The sequence below is a fragment of the Peromyscus maniculatus genome, chromosome 2 (genome assembly GCF_049852395.1).
Source record: "Peromyscus maniculatus bairdii isolate BWxNUB_F1_BW_parent chromosome 2, HU_Pman_BW_mat_3.1, whole genome shotgun sequence".
Taxonomy (NCBI): domain Eukaryota; kingdom Metazoa; phylum Chordata; class Mammalia; order Rodentia; family Cricetidae; genus Peromyscus; species Peromyscus maniculatus.
This window is the reverse complement of record NC_134853.1, coordinates 72437683-72458616: the sequence shown is the minus strand read 5'-3', so window position 1 is coordinate 72458616 and position 20934 is coordinate 72437683. Positions and strand designations below refer to the sequence as shown.

The 20934-nt window shown below is 44.8% G+C and overlaps 1 protein-coding gene across 2 annotated transcripts in view; it reads right to left on the bottom strand.

Moving 5' to 3' along the window:
* Positions 1-2589: 2589 nt before the first annotated feature.
* Positions 2590-20934, bottom strand: part of Nr4a3 (nuclear receptor subfamily 4 group A member 3) — a 38989-nt gene continuing 20644 nt past the window's right edge. The window contains exons 6-8 of one of the 2 annotated variants that reach the window (XM_006973673.4): positions 18385-18584; positions 15083-15261; positions 2590-3998 (exon numbers count right to left, since the gene is read on the bottom strand). In XM_006973673.4, the coding sequence (XP_006973735.1) occupies positions 3751-3998; positions 15083-15261; positions 18385-18584 (627 nt within the window). In that variant the 3' untranslated portion in view covers positions 2590-3750. The remainder of the gene's footprint in view (positions 3999-15082; positions 15262-18384; positions 18585-20934) is intronic. The other variant, XM_015992516.3, reaches the window with a different exon arrangement.

Sequence of the window (20934 nt, the reverse complement as noted above, 5' to 3'; positions counted from 1 at the left end):
ACCTGCTGTTGACAAGTAGAGAGAATGGCCTGACGCCTAAGCCTCACAGTGGATTTAGTTGTCACAGAAAATGCCTAATGTGCGGACTGCTGAACTTTCTTAGAACAACCAGAGTATTTCTACTTTCAAAGTATCAGCTCACAAAGACTGAGATTCTCTGAGGTTTGGGGATGAGTTTGCAGGCTTCAGAAAGAAGGAGCTTTGGTCCAGGCAGCGGCGATGAAATAAACCAGGAGGAGGGGGTGGGGGCAGAGCAGAGCACACTGCTCAGTCTTGGAAGACTACAGCCTCAATTCTATAATTTTGAGTTCACAAACAACATCATCTTGATGCAAAAATGATTCCTCCTTGCCTCTAAAAAGACTACTAGGCAACAAATGGTTAGTTCCATCCACATTATCTGCAGTTGGAAAAAAAATGTAGTTTCACACACAGTGTGTGTGTGTGTGTGTGTGTGTGTGTGTGTGTGTGTGTGTGTGTGTGTGTGTTGTGTCCTAGGTGCACCAGCATGCCTTGCCCCAGGAAACAGTCAATAAATGGTTATTGAATTTAGAGCATCCTTCTTCCCAATCGCTGAGGTTTAATCTATTCCCAATTCAGAATATCTATTAACTTTGCAGCATCACTAAGCCTTTAAAAAAATCCATTTGTGGAGGCGTTTAAAGACTTCACAGTAAATATTACTATACCGATTAAGGGAAAGCTGTTAAAGGAAGCATGCCCATTCAACACACCGGTAGCCATTGGTAAAATGTAATTTAATTTAATTATTTAAATTTACATTGTTAATGTACAAGAGCATTTCCTTCAAACCACAGGTTAACACACACTAAAAAGCAATGCTGTTAGAGGAGAAGGGCTTGGGGGACTCGGCCATCGGAAACAAAAGCAAGGCACTCTCCAGTAACAGCGGGTAGATTCCGGGTTTCCAGCGGAGGGTGGCTTCGCACTGAGAGAGCACTCCCTCCAGGGGAGGAATCCCCTGCCTTAATGCTTGTCCTCCTCAGAGCTAGTGTGCCACCCACTCTGCGTACACTCGTGTGTCAACATTAAAAAAATTAAAAAATTGAACGTCTCGATGACTTGAGAAGCTCTCATAGTTGTGATAACTATGGAAGACAGAAGAGCACTGGCTGTATAGGTCTTTTCTTTTAGCACTAGTGTCTGGCCCTGGAACTAACACAGTGCCATTATTTCTTCAAACCAGCAGATACGCCGCCTAGACGGTCCTCTCCCTTCAATCAGAAGGGCTGACCAAAAGGAACAGCATTTCCCTAGAGCACTGTGCTGCTGTTCTGCTTCTCAGACAGGACCAAAACAAGGATTAACTTTCGAATACTCAAGGTGCACAAGAAGGTTATGTACGCTCAGTACTTCTAATTTATTCAAATTCGATTTGAATTTGGTCTGAAGCGATCTGGTGTGAAATGTTAGCTTTCCTGATATTTAATAATGTTTATTATGTTTGCATATAAGCTCAACAAATTAATGCCAAAGTACTACTTTATTCAAGGCTGTCTGCAGGTAAAATGTTAATACGAGTGACTCTGTTTAAAAGTCTATTTTCCTAGAGATGCAGTGAATTGTAGGGAAAGACTAAGCAAAGGTGAATTAAGTCCTAGTCTCAATTCTGTTGTAGCAGTCTGCCCTGCGATGGGCCCCACTTTTCTCCGTTGTGAATTTCAGGAGATCTGACCAGATGATGAGCCAGGCCCCTTCCAAGTCTGAAGTTCAAACTCCTAACATTCCAGGCCCTGTCATCTTGAAAGAAATATCTTTCATAAAATCTCACACAAACAAAATACACGGTCAAATATCCGAATGATTTGAAAAAAAAAAAAAGAGGAAAGGATATGATTTGTTATCTGGGTTATACTTTGCAGCAATTAGGCAATTCATTTGGTATTTGTTTGATTGTATAATTTAATGACAATATAAACAGCATAGTTTTGTTATTTTTTAAAAGACTAAAGCAAAAATGATTTAAAGCTAACAAAAGCTACTGTGACATCAGTTTGACATTCAAAGTTTGATTCTTAGCAAAACGGCCAAAGGTATCTTGACTTGATACAGAGTATATAATATAAAGACTTTTAGACCTAAAAATCTTCAAACATTATTTGAATTTAGCAAAACATAAGCAAAATTTTCATATCAAAGTGCTAAACAGTGCTGCCTTAAAGGTCACTGCAAATGAAGGGTAAAATAATGGCGTGGGAAGTGACATTTATTGTACAAATGGTTAATAAAAAGACACATTATAAATATATATGTAACCTGCTATGTTTATATATATATATGCTTATTTAATTTCTAATTGGTGTATCCAAGTCACCACGAACACCCCATTTGATTATTCTGTAACTCAGCCTCCAGGAGCTGGTGGTCTTGCAATAAATACAGGCAAAGCTATTACAATATAACGTGCATACAAATTTCATACAAATAAGGACACTATGCAACAAATTATTTCATAACAATATGGCATCAACAGTAGAAACATATAAAAGGGGCACAAACACGGAATGTTGAACCGCAACCCACTAATCTTTTCTAGTACTCACGTTAATACTATGTTGTTGTTTAAAAAAAAAAAAAAAAAGATTTGCTTGCTTTCCAAAATTGTCTCTTTAACCAATAACAAAAATTATATATATATATATATAAATCCTTATCACCTCTGGTGCTTACCCTGTATGACCCAGTTCCTACTTATTTGCATGTTCTCCTTGAGGGGAAGCAAATACTTGACTGATTCTCCCAACACTCCTTGGGCTTCTGAATGGATGAACCAGACGTTGCTACAACCTTAGTAGATTTAGAGAGCTCTGTCCAGGTTGATAGGATACAACGAATGCAGTCGTATGCAATCCATTTTATAACCTGATCCCCTTCAGGACAGCTGGAGAGTCCTCAGGGGTCAGGATTCCATGAAGAACGGCCTGAAAGTCTTAGGTGGGCCACACCTCCGAAGGGTTCTACAGGGCAGGTGGATCGAGCCTTTGCTAGGAAAATGAGCGTGCCATTTGCTAACATGACTGCCTCCTTATTTCCATATGAAATAAGGGAGAGTTCACAAACGAGACTTAGCAAGACAGCACTTTACAAAATTGCACTTGTATATGGAAGCAAACAGCCATTATCATTTTGCTAAGTCTGATTGGTAGATAATTTTCCGTCTTCTGCCATTTGTTTTTGTTTTGTTTTTTAAAGAAGAAAGAAATGAAGGAAAGGGAATTTTCTGCCTTGCTTGTATGACATATGTACCCTTGATACAGGAAGTATATCGTAAAGGGATCAGTCTTAAGACACAGTCTACCCTGGTGAACAGCCCTTGGCTGTTCTTGTTTTTGAACACAAAGCAACCATAACTGTATGCCCCAGAAAGAGTTTTTAAACAGTTATATTATCCTTTCCCCCTCTGCCGGGATAGCATCATCCAAAAGTGCTTTGTCAGCAATTTCTTAGAAAAGCCTCATCGACTCTACCCCCCCCTCCCACCCCACCCACCAAAGCCTAAATATAAAACACAAACCCAACACAATACTCTGCAAGGTTTCCGGCTTTCGATCGTAAGGAAAGGCGCCAGGAAAAAAAAAAAAAAAACCAAAAACCAAAAAACAAAAAAAAAAGTCTTTGCGTTCTATGGGAGCTGCTTTTCCCCTGAAGGAAGGACGGAGGGGCAGGTGGTCAGACCCATCCTTTTGCTAGCTTGATGGTCAGATGCCAGCAGAGCAAGGGGTCCCCTGCTCAGAAAGGCAGGGTGTCCAGGAAGAGCTTGTCGATGATAGAAGGTGGGGCCACCAAGTCCTCCAGCTTCAGGTAGAAGATGCGCTGCAGGCCCTGGGTGCAGATCTTCCTCAGTTCCACCAGCGCACGAAGGACCTTGGGCTCGGTGGGCTCTAGGGCCTGCCCCTTCCTCTGGTGGTCCTTTAAGCTGCTTGTGATCTTGTTGCATAGCTCCTCCACTCTCTTTGGTTCTTTTAACCCATGTCGCTCTGCAGAAGGACAGAGGAGGGTAAGTTTGGGGGCGCAGGTCAAAAGTCACTAGAAGTCCTATTCAGGCTCTTTCTCCTTTTCTGCCAGGCGGGTTGGGCATTTTACAACTAGAGTGCCCTTTGTGGGACTGGGTGTTAGCTCAGCTAGTGGCTCTGTCAGGACCTGCTTTCCTTTCGATTCCCTAGAATTGCCAGGTGTGGTGGCACATGCTTATCATCCCAGAAGTGGGGAGGCAGACATGGGCAAATCCCTGAGGCTTGCTGGCCAGGCAGTCTTGCCTACTTAGCTTGGTTAGGCAGGTGCAAACTTCCCACTAAAAGCATCGCCTCTGTGCTTCAAGCTCAGGGGAAACACTGAGAGTGAGTTTGGAGGAGTCCCGCTTGCAGTGGGGTTGGGCAGGACGGTTTAGTTGTTCTCCTCAAAGCATAGAACCAGGTGGCAAATTTGGCAGGAAGGTTCAAGAGGTAGGAAATGTTCCCAGCCCCTGACCAAGCTACCCTATTCTTGGGAATTTATCCAAAGAAGAAAGCCAAGTGAGAACAACAACCTTGTATGGATGGAAATATTTGGGGCAGCATTTATCTATTTTTCGCTCCACACCCAAGAACCCAAACAGAGGAAACTCTGGGAGAGATACAGAGCTGGAGAAGAGGGGAACTGTTGAGTAAATAATGCCATGGCCATAAGATCCTAAAACGATCAGGGACAAGTCTGAAGATCATTAAACAAGATGGAAAAATATAAGTAACATTAAACGAAGAAGAGCATATGAAAGAGTACCTAGGCTGTGATCGCATGTGTGTAAAAATAATACTAAAAATCTGGGTTTGATGAGACTGGTTGAGCAGGCATTTGGTGCCAACCCTGATGATCTGAGGTTAGTCTAGGGTCTCCACATGGTAAGAGAGAAATGACTCCTCCATGCTGTCTTCTTGACCTCCACAAATACACTGTGGAGTGTACGTGCATTCACACATACACACGAAATACATATGTGTAAATTTTTTTTTCTTCACATAAAGGATGAAAAGAAACAAAGTGTGAAAATAGTCATGAGAAAACTGGATGGCTCTTTTACCTTTCTTTTAAAATTTCTATATTAGTGCTATTTGGAGAATACTGTTAAATAGAACAAGGTGGGAGATTGTCCTTTATGAAGCCCTGTCATATGTATAACACGGTCAAGCACTAACTTGCTGATATTAAATTCTGTTAGCACTGAGACACATTAAATCTGATTTACAAGCTCGGGAGAGGAGGCATCTCTCACAATCAAATGCCGGTCCATTAACAGAGGCTTTCCTATCCTTCCAGGGCCTCCTGTCTCACAGAGCATCCAAGATCCCACACTCATTATCAGGATGAAGAAACTGAGCAATTTGTCGGGTGTGATGCGGGAGGGGGGCCGATTGATTGTGGGACCTTAGAGCCAGACTTTCTCATGGCCAAACTCACAGACGGGAGCATGGAGTTTTCTCTGCTCTCCAGCCAGTCGCCTTGCTCAATAACTATGGCAACCATTATTTATTCAGCGAATTGAAGTGGAGATCGATACCTCCTGCCAGCTGGATCAACCAGGCCTGGAATTCCTTGAGGAATTCATAGACACTCCTGTTAGGAGCCAAAGGCACCTCACTCCTTCTTTGTTGCTGTGGCCACTCACAAGGTCTGTGGCTTCTTTAGTTTTCCATAGGGGCTAAGATAAAAATTCAGTCTCTGTGTATACTCCTGCCAGCAGCCAGCAAGGTTTTCAGATCACCAGGGAGTCACCAAGTGTCTGGAACCTTCTCAGCAGTTTAAAATTTCTTAAAATTCTAATCACTGACATTTAGTTGAAGGGACACCCTCCCCCTCCTCCTTTGAAAATTGGCAAACAGCTACAGAGCTGAAATGCAGAGTTCATAAATCCAGAGAGAGAGGGGGAGTCAGATATTTGGGTTTCTCCTTTCCTAGAGAATTATGTATAGAAGATTAAGCTTTTTCTGGGCAGAAGGGATGCAGCTCAGTGGTAGAGTTCTTGCCTAGCATGTGTGATGCACTGGGTTGGATCCTCAGCTTTTTGCATTGGATTTATACAATATTAACCCTGCCTTTCAGTATTTTAACTCAAGCATTATGTTTCCAAGACGTCAAAACAGAATTTATAGTCACAGTTAAGTATTAGACATGCGTCACAGACATTGTGTATGTACGTTGGAAGGGATTTGATCCTCTTTGTTTAAATTCCCACCTAAGAGAAGACTGTCCACTCAAAGGTACTACAAAACCAGAGTCAGGTTCCAGCTAGATGGGCAGGTCAGTCATTTCACCCTGCTGATAAAACTCATCTAATAGCCCTTAGTTTATACTCTTTTACTTAGACTATTTTAGCTCAGAAAGAGACAAGATGATCTGTTATCTTTAATTAATATGTAAGAAGACTCAAAAAGTTAAGTGAATTGCCTAGGGTTGAAATTCACAAGTGGCCAGCTTCTTTCAAACCAAATCCGGGAGAACTTCGCTCACGGGCGGCTGTATCTGCCTTTCACTGCCTCTAATGGTTAGAAAGTTTCTTCTCATTCTGATATAAACCGTCCCTCCTTTAGTATCCTCTTACTTTATGTGAATCTAATTAACTAGTGGCTAAACTTCTTTCAATAGATGTTTATCAAGTACTGGGTCTGTGGCAAACAGTGCTGTAGACGGTGGGGGCAGAGCAGTGACGAAAACAGCGCATTCTCCCCGGTGGGTTTGGATTCCCGTGCCTGTTAGCTATCCCTGTCACAAACGGCTCTGCCAGGCAGGAGGAAGACAGGATGGAGTTGGAGGGAAAGAGGAGGTAGGAGGAGAGAAAGAAGGAAGAGAGGAGGTGAAGAGAAGAGGGGAGAGAGGGAGCGGAGGGATTAAGTGAAATAAGGAGACACTGAAGTTTACGCTCATGTTCTTCCCCCCCCAGCTAGTTAAGATCCACTCATCTCAGATCCAATATTCCCTCAAGGAAGCTTCCTTCTTGGCTCCTAGTCTAGGTCAGATTCTCTTTATAATACAGGACATGCAAGTTTGAAATCCGATATTCATGTGACAGTTGCCTGCCTCCCTCGTTAGATTTAAGCTCCCTGGAGAAATGGCCTGTATTTGCTCACTGTGGTTCCCCTCTCCTGCACCAATCCTAACACATCAGGGACACCTAATACGCGTCTGATAGATGAATCTGTAAGACGGAAGACCAAAGCTGTTTAAGAAATGATTAAATAGACACTAAATGTGGAAGTGTCTCAGATTGAAAGGATGAGTTGGGAGTTGTTAAGACACTCACAACAGTAAAGAACTTTATAAACGCTCACACTCACACTTCCCACGCAGACACTCCCTCTCTGCACCTCTCAGCTCTGGCAGCTACTAGCTGGGTGACTTTGGGGCTGTTTCCACCAGCTCTGGCAGCCATTAGCTGAGCGACTGGGCCTGTTTCCGTCAGCTCTGTCAGCTATTATCTGGGCAATTTGGGTCTGTTTCCACGCTTCTGAAAGGGGGGTAAAGTGGCAGTTGCCTCTTGTCTTGCTGTGAGAATGAAATGATCTTTACATGCAGAGTACTTGGAATAATGCCAAGCATATAGTAGGCGCTTAATAAATACTTGCAAACACTCTCTGTATTTAAAACTCAATTCGTTACCATCCATGTTGCCCGTGGCTCTGAGTTCATTTGTGTGGAAATCTTCCTCTAAACTCTTCTGGGGATCCCTTCTTGGGGAGGGGGCAGCTTTAATTTAACCTATCCCAGTAACTTCAGTTACTCTCTGGGTGGTGTTCCTTACATCTGTGTTCTCTCAATTCCCACTTCCTCTGGAGAAGATCTCTACTATCTGCTGCCTATGTTGTTTCAGTTGCTTTTTTTTTTTGACTGGCTTCCTTGCTTGGGAGAAATACAGAACCTTGGGCCCTGCCTGAGGCCCACACAGCCAAAACATACAACACTGTGTCCAGTGCTCTGTATGCAGGGCGGAGAAGCTCAACCCTAGTCAATCCTTGTCCCTCAGAGCTGCTGGGCAGCATCTCTACCCTGTGGTCACCTAGTCTCTGTAAACTTCACTTCCCAAGGCAGCTTATTTTAATTGCACATGGTTCTGCCTATGAGAACTCCCTCCCAAGGGAGGTTATTCCAATTTCAAACGGTTTTGTCTTAGCTTCTTATATTGAGCTAACTTTTGCTGGTTTACAGTTCTCACTAGGGCCTCTTGGCTGATCAAAGAAGCACCAGGTTCTCTTCCTGGGAGCAGAGAGCAGTGGATGGAGAAACGGATAGACAGTGTTTAGCAGTGGCCCATCCCCCCCAGCCAGCTTTCCGAGCAGGTCTTGGGGCACTGGTCAACTTAGAGATAGCAGAGTTCCAGCCAACGAGGAAGAGAAACAGCAGACAGGACTTCCTGCTCTAAGCCTCACTTCTTTCTCTAGGAAGTCCTGCTGCCACCGTCAGCCTTTGGCTATGTCGCATGTCCTTGACTGACTGGTGGGCAGTCCCAGAACCCACACTAGTCAGGAAGCCACAAGTCAGCTTGAGGTGTACAAGCGCTTTCCTGTCTTTGAGTGGGTGTCTGTCTCTCCAAGACCACGGCTCTTTAAGGGTAAGGGACTATGCACCTGGCCTGTGGCAGGTGTACCACAGACATCAACTGATTCCATCTACATCGAAATTAGGCAGCTCTTGGGAAGTCAGACTATTTTCTAACAACAATGGTAGGCTAAAAATAATTTAGATTTTCCTAATTTGAGAGTTTTGCTGATATTTACAAGCCATTTGTTCAATTAATATTGGTCACGTACTAAGGTAATTTTAGAGATCAATGAAATTCTCTTTGCCCTAATACTTTGGTTTGGGCACCAATGTATACCCCAAGAGCCTAGAATGAGCCTCAGTAGGAAATTGTGAGTGTGTGTTCATATGTGCTTGTATGTATGTGTGGGTGCATGTGTACATGTGTATGTGGAGGCTTTATCATTCTGCATCTTAATTTTTGAGACAGAGTCTCAGTGAATCTAGAACTCTCTGAGTCAGGTAGCAGGCTAGACAGTGAGCTCCAGGGATCTCCTCTCTCTGTCCTCTCCACATTGCTGGGGTTACATGAGTGCTAGTGATTGAACCCGGGTCCTCATGCTTACACTGAGGTCATTTCCCACTGGGCTATCTCCCCAGGTTCAATAAATACTATCACACTGATGTGAACTGAATGATAAAACCCTTGCCACCACAGAAAATCATGACACTGAAAAATGTTCACAATCAGTACACGGAGTGGGAAGGAGGAATGTAATGGAACTTCTTTAGAGTCTCTCCAGCCATTGCTTTGTCTGAGGGAAAGCACGCATGCAGCATTGCATATTCAAAGACTGGAGAACAATAAGCCAAGATATTGGCATCACTGCCCTGCTGTCATGAAGCCCATAAAAAGGCATAAACAAAGAAAAGCCATCAATGTATCATATACATGCAATTGTATGGAAACTAAACACATTCATAGATTCTGAGAACAGTTAGCTCTTGATGGAAACCAACATTTAGGATAATAACAGTGAAGGTTTGGATGATTTTTCCCCCCTCTGTAGGGCTACACACTAGTTTATTCTTTATAAGAAACCTACAAATACATGTTATTATTGGCTATGATCTTACTGTGCTCCCGTTCATGTGCTGAAGTCTAACTCTCAATGTGATAGCATTGGGGAGGGTGTTTAGAAGGGGCCTGCAGAAGTGCTAGACAGAAATTTCTGTTGTTTATAAGTTACCCATGCTGTGGTATTTTGTTATAGCAACCTAAATGGTCTAAGACCTTATCTCTGTGAGAAAGAAAACAATAGTTTTCAGAAAAAATGAGGGATGGCCCAAAATCATGCTGCTAGGAAGTGGCCAGATAAAGACTTGAACTTAGGTCTCTAATCTCCAAACCCTGAAACTGTCCCCTTTATTTTCCAAACTATATTATTCTGCCAAATTTCACCCATACTTTCCTTTGCCATGTAGCTGATAGCTGTATTTGATGAGAATTCAGAATGGTCAGGTATTCAAAGTGAGCAGAGGAGCTTTAGAAAGGCAGGGGGAGATCAGCCAACTATTGACCCCGCCGCATTCCCTAGATCTGCCTTTCTTCCTCCTCTGTCTTAGAGGCTATGTCCCAAGAAGACCAAGAAAAACAGCTAGGGGAGAAAGGGCTCATTATTTTGCCTGACAGAATACTTGAGTCTGGAAAGGAATGCTTTGGGGAATTTTCAAAAAACTCCATTTGGTCATCAAAATGTCCTCTACAATCTGACTCCAAAGGACCTGTTTGATCACATTCCCCTATCAATCACTAGATGGGAAATAAAAGCTTATAGTCCAAGGTTAATTCACAGTATGAGGCCACAAGGTAAAGGTCTCAAGAGTCAGTTGTTTCTCTGAAAATCCTTTACTCTTTCCCAGAGCTCAGACACTCAAGCTAGTGTCTCCAGAGGGGACTCCTCTTCTACCTGGTGCTTACTCCAGAACACTCAGTCATTCAGAATCATAGCTTGGACTCTGTGAAATGTTCTCATCTTTCTGCTCAGGTCATGCAGAAGGAAAGTCATTGGCCATCCACGACTTTCCCACAACTGTGCTGGGGTGATTCATGGCCATACCCTGGACCTCTGGTTCCCCTGAGTTGGAACATCCTTTATGTCTACATGCTACTGCTTTGGGAATTTATTCATGACCACTACCGCCAGTGTTTGTAATTCCCTAAAACACAGCAATTACCCAGACTTCCTCTGCACTGGAATTAAAGGCGTGGTGTCAGGAGGCAGAGGCAGGCAGATCTCTGTGAGTTCCAGGCCAGCCTGGCCTACATAGTGAGTTCCAGGACACTTGGGGATACATAGTGAGACACTGTTGCAAAAAACCAAAAACCCCAAACCAAATCAAACCAAACTCAAATAGAAGAGCCTAAACACTAATCACCATACACAGAGCTCCTTGTCTTCTGTCTGAGACTACAAACTTCCTGATAGCAGGATGCATGCCCAGCTCTTCTCCTCTTTCCCCACACACTGACAGCCTGGCATGGAGAGGCCCCAACACCCAATATTTATAAAATGATACATCCACACTAACTTTCTGTTTGGAGGATTACAAGCAGATAGCAACAACACACTGTACCCTGTCAGTGGTGAAGAAGCAAAGCCTTCCCATTGCTCCAGGGATTTGACTTTGGCAAGAGACAACAGTTAGGGTAGATGAACTGGGGACCCAGAAAACATGTGAAAACCACAACTGTAGGGAACTTCCTGTTACTGTAGGAAGGGAGAGTGATCAGGAAGAAACTGTTTCCTGTCCCATCTCACCACTCAGTGTTTTGTGAGGGGGTTAGAGAGAAAGGGAGGAAGAAGAAACTAAATTAGGGGAGACATCCATGTTTGAGTAAACCATCCACTTCCTGGAGCTGTCTTCTAAAAGTGAGACTGGCTAATGGTGTAAAACCTTTTCCCTCTCACAAGTCCCTCTCTGGTTTCAGACCCAACAGTTCTGTGGGTGCATTTTCTCATTCCTAGGGCTCATCTGATGCTCCACAACCACTCTTTCTGATTATAAGGCTTCCTGAGATGCCAGGCTCTTGGGAGTGCATACTCAAATGCTAATGGATATTCGCAGCAGAGGGCATTGCTTTCTAGGCTCCCCCCCATCCCCTATTGTCTAATGTTTCCATGCATCCCAAACCTTCCCAGACACCAAATTCCAAGAGCTCTGTGAGACTGGAGGGCTGATTCTGCTCGTGTGATATGTGCAGCACCTCTGATGGCTTACTCTGAAGGCTGGCAGGAGTGAAGGCAGGAGCTGCAGTTGCCCTGTAGGAAAGACCTACAGACAAATCACTCAGCCCATTGCCGGTCTGGCATAAGTGCTTTGTAATCGCTGTCCCCCTTTGAGTCTCTCAAGTGCCTAAGGAAGTCATCACCTAACATATACTATGCTGCCTGCTTTGTATTGTTTGAGACAGGCTGGTCTGGAACTCACCAGGTAGGACATGTAGCCTTGAGTTCATGATCCTCTTGTCTCCCGAGTGCTGGAATTATAGGTGTGAGTCATCATGCCCGACTCATATTGCCTTATAAAGCTACCAACTTTTCTTCATGACAAAGAGTTTCACTTTGCACTGGTCAAAGTTTCCAAAGAGAAGGACATGTATGAGCCCAGCTGGAAGGGGCCTCTGTTATTGCCACTCCAAGGAGAAACATAAGTAGATCTAATGTCTGTCATGAATCCAGTTTGGCTACATCATCAATGTAGTTTTTTGTAACCTACACTGCCACCCTATGGAATGGATGTTATTATTCCTAGTGTGTGGATGAAGAAACAGAAGCGCAGAGAAGAGAACTATGTTATTCAATCGCCCTTGCTGATGAAACACCAGACTCCAGATTAATAGAAGAGTTGCTAGAACTGGAAACCCATGCTTTTCCTGCCATGCCAAACTGCCTGGTCCTCCAGCAAATGTCTACCTGAGTGGACAGTGGGCTGGTCGGCTCTGATCACAGCACAGCACAGATGGGATGCGGAGGCCAGCACCATCTTGCTCTTAGTTCCTACTCTGGACTCTGTAGGTACCTGGTGTCCATTAGCTTCCACAGAGTGAGACAGAACAAGGACTGGGCCTCCTGGTCAGGCCCTCACTGTGAGCTGCAGTCCCAACACTGCCCACTCCCTCCTGCTCTCCTCCCTCGCTTTCTTTGTGCTCAAAGTCAGCTACCACTGGAGATCATTCTAGAATGCAAGGCTGGCCATCTTGTTCCTCTCAGGACAGATCCCACCCGCCTGACTAGGTGTGGAAGGCTGAGGAAAGACCCTGAGTCCTGCAACACTCTTCCTGTCATCCAGTGGCTTCTCTCATCACCATTTCCTTTGTGAAACTTGGGTCCGTCATATTCACCACAGCTTCAGGACATTTTTATTTATGGCTACAATCCCTCCATGGTAGCCTGGAGACACGCTCTGCTCCCTCACCTATGATCTCTTGACACTTGGTCCCCATTCAACTCTCTGCATCCTATGGATTAATTTACACATTCTGTCTCCTCCAGAGATGCGTCATCAGCTTTGGAAATGCAGTGACATGCGAGAGACAGCCCCTAGGCCAGTGAGCATATATTCAGCTCCCATTTCCATAGTGACATGGCAATGAACTGGTTTTGGTCGCAGAAAGCTAACGCAGGCTCAAAAGATTTCATCTTTTGGAAATGATGAAATTCTATACTTTGCAGTTTTGGAAGTCTAACTGTCCCGGAAATGCTGAATGGGGGTCTGAAATGGAGCTGAAGAGCTAGAGGACAGGATGATCTTGGGGCTTAGTCTCATTAGTCTTGGGAGTGACGCTCTTGGGCTTGGGTCTTAAACACCAATTTTTTAGGCGCTCTGCTCTGACATCAGAAAGCAAGCCCTGTCAGTGGAATCTGTACTCTTTAAGGCCATCTTTGCTTTTGTTTCAGTCTTGGAAGACTATGGTGGCTCTAACAAGAGCTGAGCTTCCTACCCTGGACCAAAGACCAGGAAGAATTAGTCAGGCACATGACTGGCCTGGCCTCTAGAGGCACATAAATACGTCTAACTTTGCTTCACAGAAGTTGACCTGAGCAGATGCATGTCAGTAGTGCTTCGACTAGTGGTTCTCAACCTTCCTAATGCTGTAAGCCCTTAATACAGTTCCTCACGTTGTGGTGACCCCTCACCATAATATTATTTTTATTGCTACTTCATAACTGTGATTTTGCAACTGTTATGACTGGTATGTACATATCTGATATGCAGACGGCCTTAGGCAACCCCTGTGAGAGGGTCATTTGATACCTGCCCCCAAGGGGTCATGACCCACAGGTTGAGAACCACTGAACCAGGCAGAGCAAGGCTGCATCAGAAAGGAGAGGCCAGCTGTGCTGAGGACACAATCAGTACTCCCTACCTATTTGGGAAATGTTTCCTCTAGTCAAAAGCATATCCAGTCTGAACTGGACCCTCAGCCAATCAGCCTAGCTGGGCTTGGGTCTGACCCAGAAGATAGGGATAAGCTTCAGATCCTGTCACTATCTCCCTAGGCTCTGGTATCACTGATTAAGATGCAACCTAATAAGGCACTTCAAGGATGAGGGACGAAGGAGACCCAGAGCACAGGGTGATGGGACAAGTAGTAGGAGAGTAGAATAACACAGAAACTGAACATTTTTTATGCGTGCGTGCGTGTGTGCGTGCATGCGTGTGTGTGTGTGTGTGTGTGTGTGTGTGTGTGTGTGTGTGTGTGTGTGTGTGTGTGTAGGGGGGCAGAGGACATCATTGGATCCTTAGGTATCTTCCTTAGGAATACCACCTACCCTCCCTGAGATAAGAGTTTCTCATTGGCCTGGAGCTCACCCAATTAGGCAAGATTTGTTGGCCAGTGAGCCCTCAGGGATCCTCCTGTCTCCACTTCCTCAGTGCTGGGGGTCACAGGCAAATGCCACCACATCCAGCTTCTTTATATGGGTTCTGGGGATTGAACTCAGGTCTTTGTGCTTGCCAGGCAAGTCCTTTACCACCCCAGCCAACTCCTCAGCCCCAGAAACTGAACAAGTTTTATACTTCCGTTTTTGAACATTTTAAAAAGCCGTGGATTTGAGTTGTTTTCGTTTTTGACAAATAACACATTAATTCTCAACTCCCTCTCAATCAGGATTAGTAAGTGGAAGCTGTCTTCCATAGGCCTGTAGTTCTTCACTTTAGGTCTCTAGGCAAGAACTGGGAAGGGGCCTATAGGAATAGCAGGGTGATTAAGATTATCCTCCTGGAAACCTTTTGTAAAAACAGCCTTGAAGTAGCCAGGCCAAAAGCCAGCAGAGCTCCAGAGCAATCGGGTTTTGATGATAACTCAATAGTACCAACCCTCTCTCCTACACGCTCCTAGGAGTAAGTTGTGGATGCGTGCTTTCCTTATTTAAACTAGGTCGAATTTGGTGGACTTCAGGAAAGGGGCAGTCATTTTCTAGTTAGCTGTACAGAAGCCCAGGAGCCACCTGGACACAGGCAAGAGAAAAGGGGACACGGACGCTGACTTTCGGAAGCCGGCACTTACCTGTGATCATGCTCAGTGCTGACAGGCAGGCTAAGGCTTGGATATCAAGGTTCAGGCTCTGCAAATTTAAAGAAAAGTCTTTAATGGAGTCGAGCCACTCTCCAAATCCACGAAGGCACTGAAGTCGATGCAGGACAAGTCCGTTGCAGAACACAAACTTATCTTCAGCAGTGTTTGACCTGGGGGTGGGCGGAGGAGGGGGAGACACATTAAATAGGTCCTCTCAGTCTGGCTAACATGGCAACATCATAATACACAGGTGCCAACATCAGCATGGGGCAGCACTGGAAAGTGTGTGCAGTACTGCCATGAACGAAGGCGGGCTCCTGGGGCCGAACAACCTGACCGTCTGTCTGTCCGTGATCATGTCCTTAGGGAACACGGGCGGACACACCTGCTGTCTAGTGCTAGAATCGGTCAGCTGCTGGCTTGTCCGGGGTGGAATGTGGAGAAGCAAGCCCTCAGAGACTATCTAGGGGCAGTGGTTCCCAACCTGTCGGGTGCAACCCCCTTGGCAGGGTCGAATGACACTTTCATAGCGGTCACCTAAGACGATCTGCATATCAGACATTTACATTACAATTCACAACAGTAGCAAAATTGCAGTTATGAAGTAGCAATGAAAGTAATCGTATGGTTGGGGGGGTCACAGGAGTCCCTCACAACATCAGGCCTATTAGGGTTCCCTCACAGGAGTGAGGAGAGGGTCATGAGACCCTCACCTGAGATCACAGCCACTGACTCCCTCCTGCTTTCATACACTTAGAAGTGCATAATACTGCCACACCCTGTTACATGCAGTCAAGGGAGGTGGTGAAGTTAATAGAAGGTAGAAAACTGACTGAAAGAGGGGTGTCCATCTATGCAACTTTTGCAAGGCCATTATCCATGCTAGGTGCGACTTTTCGGTGATACATCTTTGGGGGGGCACCCACATTCCTGAAATCAAACTCTCACATATGCCCCTATTAATCCAGTAAATATACAGGTTCCCCATCCTGAACTTGGATAAAAACCTTTCTTTGCCTTATTGTTGGTCCCCTCTCTGGGGTGAACAGACCTTTGTTAGGAGGTTTCCTCAAGAAAAGTCATACAATGGCCTCTCTCTGCAGTGAGCAGGAGACTTCCCTTTGGGGCTCCTGAGTCAAGGCTGCTCCCTTATTTTCTTAAATGCCAGAAGCTGATAAGGCCAGAGGCTAGACACTACAATTCCATTATGCAAATTCAAAGCAACAAGTTTCTGCAAGTGCTGATCACAGAGTCCGAGGTGGCAGAGCACACTACCTCCTTGAGTAACTAAAATAAGGGGGCTACAGGGGGCTGTTTCTAAATTTGCCAGTGGTTTATACTGTGTCTGCAACCATCCCCTTTCTCCCTCCTAAAAGGGGCCCTGAAAGCTCTACTTGGCCATGATGGCTCAGCAGGGTAACCTTGGGCCTCCTTTCATCTCTCTGGACTTCCTTTCTCTTATCTATGGAACAGGAATTTAATCATAATTTCCTAAGGTTGCGGAGGGAATTAAAGAAAATGAAGATTTTTTTTTTTTTGAAAGCCCACGCACAGTGCCTAGCTCACAAGAGGATTCAGAGTATTAGGTGTAACTACTTCTCAATTCTGTGGGATCCTTACTCTAATCTTGACTTTTTCTGAACTTTGAAATATCGTGCTCCATATTCCTCTCTCTAGGTCGATCACACACACAAGCCAGTCTTTCTAACCGTGCTTCTGGATGAATAGCTTTATTCATTCCTTCACTCAGCCGGTATTTACTGAGCACCAAGGATGAGCTGTTCCTGGAGACAGGCACTACAGAGAGCTTGGTGAAGTGTGGCGTCCACCTGCATGGAGCTTATCTTCGGCCTAATCCCTTGCTACGTGCCTCAGATGACAGGCACATCTCTACCAGCTCTCATGCACTGGATTGGCTGCAAAATAAGCTAAACTTTGGCACTCTAGCTACAGCTCTCTCCCATCTCGGCCTCAGATCCCTCCATACAGGGGGCAGATGGACAGAATGTTTCTGCCTCAGAGTTTGAACGTGGACATTCAGCCATTGGCTTCAGAATCAAGAGAGTATAGCTAAAGTGCAGATTGCAGTATTGTTCTGTAGCCCACTCGCTCAAGGCACAGGAGCTACACTTTACGCAGGAGTTCCTGATGCTACAATGTGAAACGGAAACAGGTGGCAGAGGAGAGAAAGAGGGGAATGATGATTTTTCTTATAATATCTGGTGAAATACAGGTACAATCTCTGAAATATGTATTGAAATGAAGCAAGGAAGATGGAATTAAATATGCCCTGGGTGAATAAAAACATCCATATATATATAAAAAAATCCATATATATATAAAAAAATCCATATATATATAAATAAATCCATATATATAAATAAATCCATATATATAAATAAATCCATATATAAAAATAAATCCATATATATATATAAATAAATCCATATATATATATATAATGTGTGGAGAGGAGCGTAGGTCTGAAGTTGAAGCTATTTGAAAAGTCACTTCCTATTGGGCATGGCAGTGCACACCTGAGTCCCCAGCACTCTGGAGGTTGGAACAGCGAAGATTCCAAGCTCAAGGTCAGCTGTGAGTCTAAGGTCAGGCTAAGCTACCTAGTGGACCTATTTATCTATGAATGAATGAATGAATGAATGAATGAATGAATGAATGAAGAAAGAAAAAAGGAAGGAAGGAAGGAAGAAAGAAAGAAAGAAAGAAAGAAAGAAAGAAAGAAAGAAAGAAAGAAAGAAAGAAAGAAAGAAAGAAAGAAAGAAAGAAAGAAAGAAATGAAAGCTAGCTAGCTAGATGATAGACAAAATTCACATCATCCTCCTGTTTGCTGCCACTGAACACTAGAGAGTGGACCAAATCTTTTGACCCAAGAACTCAGCTGTGGAACTTTCAGAGGCCCATCAAGAATGTTGCAACAATCACGTGTGAAATAAAAACTCATAAGGCAAACCCAGCATTTCCACAAACACCATCTGCACCCCAAGAACAGTCCTAGAGCCACAGACTTAAGGGACCACCACATCCACCCTCCCTTTTGCATAGAAAAGATCTGGATTCCTAGTGAGGCAACACTCTGCTCCAAGCCTTACACTGTGTCTACCCCTGGTGGACCTCAGACTGGAACCCGGGGTCCTGGATGCTACTCCATCATTCTTTCTAGTCCCCACTTCTCAGTGTTTTAATGTTTGAATACATTTCATCTCCATTTCTTCAATAAACCCCCCACTGTTACAAATGAGAAGGCTGAGGGAAGATAAAATAATAGAACATACCTGATGGAAAGTCTGAGAACAAACAGCTCCAAAAAGGCTGATTCTATAAGTAACGTCTGATCTTCTTTGGGGAGATCAGTGAATCCTGGGATCTTTTCTGCCCAGCTTCTGGACACGTCAATGGAGGCCGTCAGGAGGTTGTAGAACTGTTGCACGTGCTCAGCGTCTGTGCCGGCAGTGGCCTGGTCGGTGGGACAGTACTGGAAAGAAATGCACAGACAGCATTAACCTGACTGCATGGGGACGGCGCCATCTTTTGAGACTGGCTCTGTCCAGATGTCAATGCCTACACTGTACCGCCCCCTTTATAAAACCTATTAACATGCACAGCCTCATCTGATCCTCCAATGGCCCTGGGCCATAAAATAAAATGAATTTATTGTTATTATCCAATAGATAAAAGTCCCTTCAAGTCCCATCAGTGCAGGGGTTTGTCGACGTCATCTGGGGACCTTTGTAAAGCACTCGTGTCTCAGTTCTGCCCCGAGAGAGGCCAACATAAGTGGTCTGGAGTGAGGTCTGCCCGTTGGGAACTTTAAAAGTGCCACAGATGATACTGCAGAGCATCCCATGGGAGAAACCACTGCCCACATGGAAACCATTGCCCTCGGGTCTTGGGTCTGAGTAGGCCTTCTGGCTCTGTGGGTTCTGCTGTAGCATTGTGGCATCCCAAAAAGACGCCCTCAGTAAGGAGCCAGAGATTTTCAAAGTATAGTTTTTAGACCAGTAGTGTCAGCAACATTGGAATTGTGCTAGAAATGGCAATCCCAGGCCTGCTTCATCAGAAACTCTGGAGGTGGGTCCAACAGACCACTTCTTATCAAAGCTGAGGGTTCTAATGTACATGGAAGTGTGAAAATCACATAGTTAACCAAGAGGAGAAAAGATGATTAACTTTTGCTAGCTGCTGATGGATTGCTATGAGATAAATCTGGAAGTGTATGTGTTGGGTGGGGAGTTCCTCTCTTGCAGAGCCCAGACAGCTGTATGCCACCAGACTTGGGGATTGTGCCTGCTTGTATTAATCAAAATCAGACAAAATCAAAAGTTTAGTTTCTTATCACACTAGCCATATTTCAGGTGCTTAACTGTCACGTGGGGTGGGGTACATGTTCTTCATCACAGAAAGACATACTAGACCAGACCTAGGAACCTGGGGGTAGAAGGTGGGGAGAAGAGGAAGACAGAGGAGGAGGGGGGAGGAGGAGAAAGATGAGGGGGAGGAGGTCTCTCCCAAGCTTTGGGCTACTCTGGTAAAGGTACAGTTTGCCTGACTCAATGGAGGCAAAACCGTTTCTGCATCAGGCAGGATGATCTACGTGGCACAATAAAGACCAAGGGAAGAAGATAGCACAGAGATGTGAGAGCTGAGTGTGAACAGGTGCACCACTGCCTTCCCTGGTGTTCACCTGGAAAAGCAGCTCTGTAGCCCCACCCCTTGATCCTCACCAGGCAGGGCTTTTCCTCCTTATTTTATAAGTGAGGAGACCAGAGACACGAGGCTCAGAGGAGCTGTGAAACTTTTCTGGGTTACCTAAGTGACAACTGTAAGCTAGGGCTCAAGGCCTGGGGTTTTTATGCCTCTTGACTTTGGTTTTTATATTTTGAGACAGGGTCTTACCATGGGGCCACAGTTTCAGGCCATGGCCTGAAACTCACTACATAGACCACTACATAGGCTGGCCTCGAACTTGCAGCAACCCTCCTGCCTCTGCCTCCTGAGTACTGGGACGACAAGCTGACTGTTAATATGTCTTTTGCTGGCTGGGGATGCAGCTTACTACTTACACGGAATGATTAAGGCTCTGATGTTTAATCCTCAGCACCCCTCACATGTTCCGAAAAGGCTTGGATGCAAAGGATCAGCCCCACACCCTGTACATGTTAGGTAGGTGCCCTATCACTGAACTACACCCCCACCAACTTTATTTCTTTTTAGTGCAAGAATAGCCAGGGTGGGTGCCTCCTTTGCCACAAAGCCCAGACCTGATTGGAGGAGAAACAGCTGATGAGCAGCCAAAGGACAGCAAGGCACTCCTGCAGAAACTGCCCCATGTGAGCCACTAGAAGTAAATGGGTCTGTTTTTTCTGTTTACCCAGAAGCAGTAAGTCAGGAACGTATAGACATCAGATGCTGAGCCCACGGACCTTTACCCTACTCGGGCTCCTAATTTGTAAAATATTGTAGTGGGGCCCAGTTTTCTTCTCTATGGAGTAGAGATAATGACATCTTTGAAGCTCTTTTGTGTTTCTTTGGGAAGGCCCTGAGATGTAGAGTGAGTTAAAAAGCAGATGACAGTGATGTTACTGATAAAGAGTTCCGACAGGGTCACCAGCCCTCACCTTCCACATTTATTGAATGGAGACTGCACTGTATTAAGCAGAAACTTTCCCATTTTCACCTTAACCTTCTAAGATCTTGTAACATCAGGTCTAGTTCAGAGCCCTGCTTCCTTTGTTCCCAACAATCCCACGGTTTGCCTGGGATTTTATGAGGTCTCAGATACTGGGTGGTATCACGGAGCATGGGAACAAGTCCAGGAAAGGGAG